A 3,560-nucleotide genomic window follows, 5' to 3' on the forward strand; every position below is an offset into this window, starting at 1 on the left:
AGGTAACTAGGTAAGAAGAACTAAGAACTAAGAAGAGGGACGCTTCATTCTTTTTTCTTTATCTTTTTTTAATTTGCCTTTCTGATTTGATCTCAGAACACCGACACCTATACCTCACTCTCTCCCTCCGCCGCCGCCGTTCTTCTCTCCGGCAGAGACGCTACATTTCAGATCTCAGTCACCATCACAGGAATCCAATTCAACTCTTCAGCTTCACTCACTCAGTCTCTTTCTCATTTTCTCACTACATCAAAAAGCTTTGATTCCTTTGGCTTTCTTTCAGTCAGTAGCATCAGGTAAAATTTTCAGTTTTTCCTCCACCCTTCGTCTCATTTCACCATTTTCGAAGTGGTTTTTCGTTGAAATTTGTAGCCGTTTTTGCTAACTAGATTTTGATGAAACCCTTGATTTGTGGTGATGGTGTCGGTGGTTTGCTCATTTTTGTAAAGGAGATTCTTGTTTATGTGATTACAAGACATGTAGAAACGCCAATAAAAATACTAGATAGGTCTAAGAAAAAAATCATTTGATTTAATAGCTTAACACAATGGTGCTGTTTGGTCTTACCCGACCTTACTTAATGAGAGAAATGCTTAGTTGTTTACTGTTGTTAGTAACTTGGAACTTGTTTGTTTAATCTGTTCTTCACAATGTTGATTTGTTTCAGGTTTTGATTTGAACTTTGAAAACCTGCTGCTTTACCAGACAACCAGATCTTGCATCACACACCAACATGGGAAGCCATGACAACAGTGGTTCTTCCTCTCGCTCTTTTTTTTTTTTAATGTTTAAATGCTGAGAAAAATTATTTATTGAAATGATCTGAAATCCTTTCCCTAATTGAATTAAGCCTCTGAATTCTGAGATGATTCATGCTTTTAAAACTAAGATTCAATAGGATTCGACTAGAAGTCCGAGGAGTAATGCTACACTGCAGTTGGGTGTAGGGTTGGCAATATATATCTTATCCGCGGGTATCAAACCCGGACCAACCCGTTCGGGTAAGGTTGTCTACCCGACCCACGGCGGGTAGAGGGTAGAGTAGGGTATGGTACGGTGCGAGTTTGCTTGCGGGTAGGGTAGGGTACGGGTTCAGGGTATGCCCTACCCTATCCTACCCGCACATATTATATAATATATATGTAAAAGTTATGTATGTAGTGAAAAAAGTGAGTGCTGAACTCACAATCTTATTCTTATAAAAACTTGAAATAACTACTAAGCTAGTTGATGATCATATTATTTGTAATTTTATGTTGGATTTCTTTAAGATTTTATTGTTTTTAATTTTAATTTGAACTTAATTTTTTATTTTCTATTTCATTAATATGTATGAAATTTGGAATGATTGAATTTTATATTTGCTTGAAAATTTTTTATTTTTCTGCGGGTAGGGTTAGGGGTAAGAGATTCTCAACCCGCGGGTAGGATAGAGTGCAGTTTTAAGAAAGTTTTCAACCCGTGGGTAGGGTTAGGGTAGAGTCCAAACCCTACCCTACCCATTGCCAGCCCTAGTTGGGTGTTGTGCACAAAGCTTATTGTTCGGATCCACAATTAATAGTATTGTATCAATTTTCCATTTCCCAAGTAATGTTATTCCATTTGAGAGTATTCTACTGTTAGGCACCTGATAGAAAGAGTTGAAAGTGGACTGGTATCTCAAAGGGGGCTTAATTGTAATTTAAGTGTAGGTTGGGATAGGAGAGAAAATGTTCAGGTTTGGAGGGAAGCTGGATGACTATATAGGGAAGGAGAGAGATATTGAGAGGAATATCTCAGAACTGGAATTTGAACTTGGGAAAGCTTGGTCTCTTTAATACCTAGCAAATTTTATTCTCTGTGAGTAATACAAACACAGATGTTTCTGATTTTCATCTTCATTGGATACTAGGTTCCTACACCCTTTCACTTTGTTCCAACAATAATTTGATTGGATTCAAGGGTAGTCATTAGATATATAAAAACAAGGATCAAGATTCTCTAAAGTGAGGGAGTTGATAAAGTGATAAACTGAGGGGTTAATTACTCTTAAATTAAGATAGTGGGGATCACAAATAATGAGAGTTACAAATTCAATGGTGATTAATCTCTCACTTTATCAGATCTAAATTCCTAAAACCATATATGAACTACCGGTGTATTGATGAGTCGATAATAATATAAACACATTTTCGCCAAACCAAAAATTTCTGGTTATTTAGTAATTGCTGTTTTCATTGTAGATGAGTTTCTGAAACCCTGAATTCTCTCTTTTTGTGTATTTGCTGCAGCATTGGCATCAAACTCATTTCTAGCTGACAAATCTGCTAAAGTTTTTGTCGCTGGTCACCGGGGTCTTGTTGGTGCAGCCATTGTTCGCAAGCTGACACAACTTGGGTTCACTAATCTCGTCTTACGTTCCCATGCTGAGCTAGATCTCACTCGCCAATATGATGTTGAAGCCTTCTTTGCCTCTGAAAAGCCTGAATATGTTATTGTAGCTGCAGCAAAAGTCGGTGGTATCCACGCCAACAACACCTACCCTGCTGATTTCATTAGCATAAACCTCCAGATCCAGACCAATGTCATTGATTCTGCTTATCGTAATGGCACTAAGAAGTTACTGTTCTTGGGTTCCTCTTGCATATACCCGAAGTTTGCACCTCAACCAATCCCAGAAGATGCTTTGCTTACTGGTCCCTTAGAGCCCACGAATGAGTGGTATGCGATTGCTAAGATTGCTGGGATTAAAATGTGCCAGGCTTACAGAATTCAGTATANNNNCTTACGACAATTTTCATCCGGAGAATTCACACGTTTTGCCTGCTTTGATGCGAAGGTTTCATGAGGCAAAGATCAACGGTGCCAAGGAGGTTGTAGTGTGGGGCACTGGAAGTCCATTGAGGGAGTTCTTGCATGTTGACGATTTAGCTGATGCAGTTGTTTTCATGATGGAGAAGTATAGTGGACTAGAGCATTTGAATGTAGGGAGTGGGAAAGAGGTTACTATTAAGGAATTGGCCGAGCTGATGAAAGAAGTGGTCGGATTTGAGGGAGCTCTTGTTTGGGATACTTCAAAGCCTGATGGGACTCCAAGAAAGTTGATGGACAGCTCGAAACTTGCTGGCATTGGTTGGACACCGAAAATCTCCCTTAAGGATGGTCTTGTTGATACATACAGATGGTACTTGGAGAACTACAAGCTATGATTCAGCTTCAGCTGTTCAAACAGAGTGTGTCATATTTCCTTCTTAGGTACACGTGATTTGAGCATGAAGAATTCTTCATAAAACATTATACAAAGAGGAGTATATCATCAATTTTTATGTACCAATTATGTGCAATGAAAACTTTGGTTTTCTCTAGAGATCAAACAATTAAATCTATTTTAAAATTTGTGTTATCATGATCTTATAGCAGGTGCTCATTCAAGAGTTTCTTGATTGCCTTGAGTGAGTTTGAAAATTTCTTGATCACGTGTGTGAATCTGCTATACATTGTAATACTTAAACGCCTTCTTGTATGCATTCTTGTTATCTATTCACAGCAGACAATAAAATTTTAGAAATTTGTGTCTCCCA

The 3,560-nt window shown here is 38.2% G+C and overlaps 1 protein-coding gene across 2 annotated transcripts; it reads left to right on the top strand.

Moving 5' to 3' along the window:
• On the top strand, nt 18-3,560 carry LOC107639655 (putative GDP-L-fucose synthase 2; the record flags this gene model as incomplete). 2 transcript variants are annotated; one of them, XM_016343205.2, is given in 4 exon segments in its annotated part: nt 18-296; nt 668-755; nt 2,271-2,759; nt 2,764-3,560. In XM_016343205.2, coding segments are annotated over 3 exon segments (936 nt in total), but the record flags the coding sequence as incomplete, so codon positions are not given.

This window comes from Arachis ipaensis, chromosome B04, assembly GCF_000816755.2.
Source record: "Arachis ipaensis cultivar K30076 chromosome B04, Araip1.1, whole genome shotgun sequence".
Taxonomy (NCBI): Eukaryota; Viridiplantae; Streptophyta; class Magnoliopsida; order Fabales; family Fabaceae; genus Arachis; species Arachis ipaensis.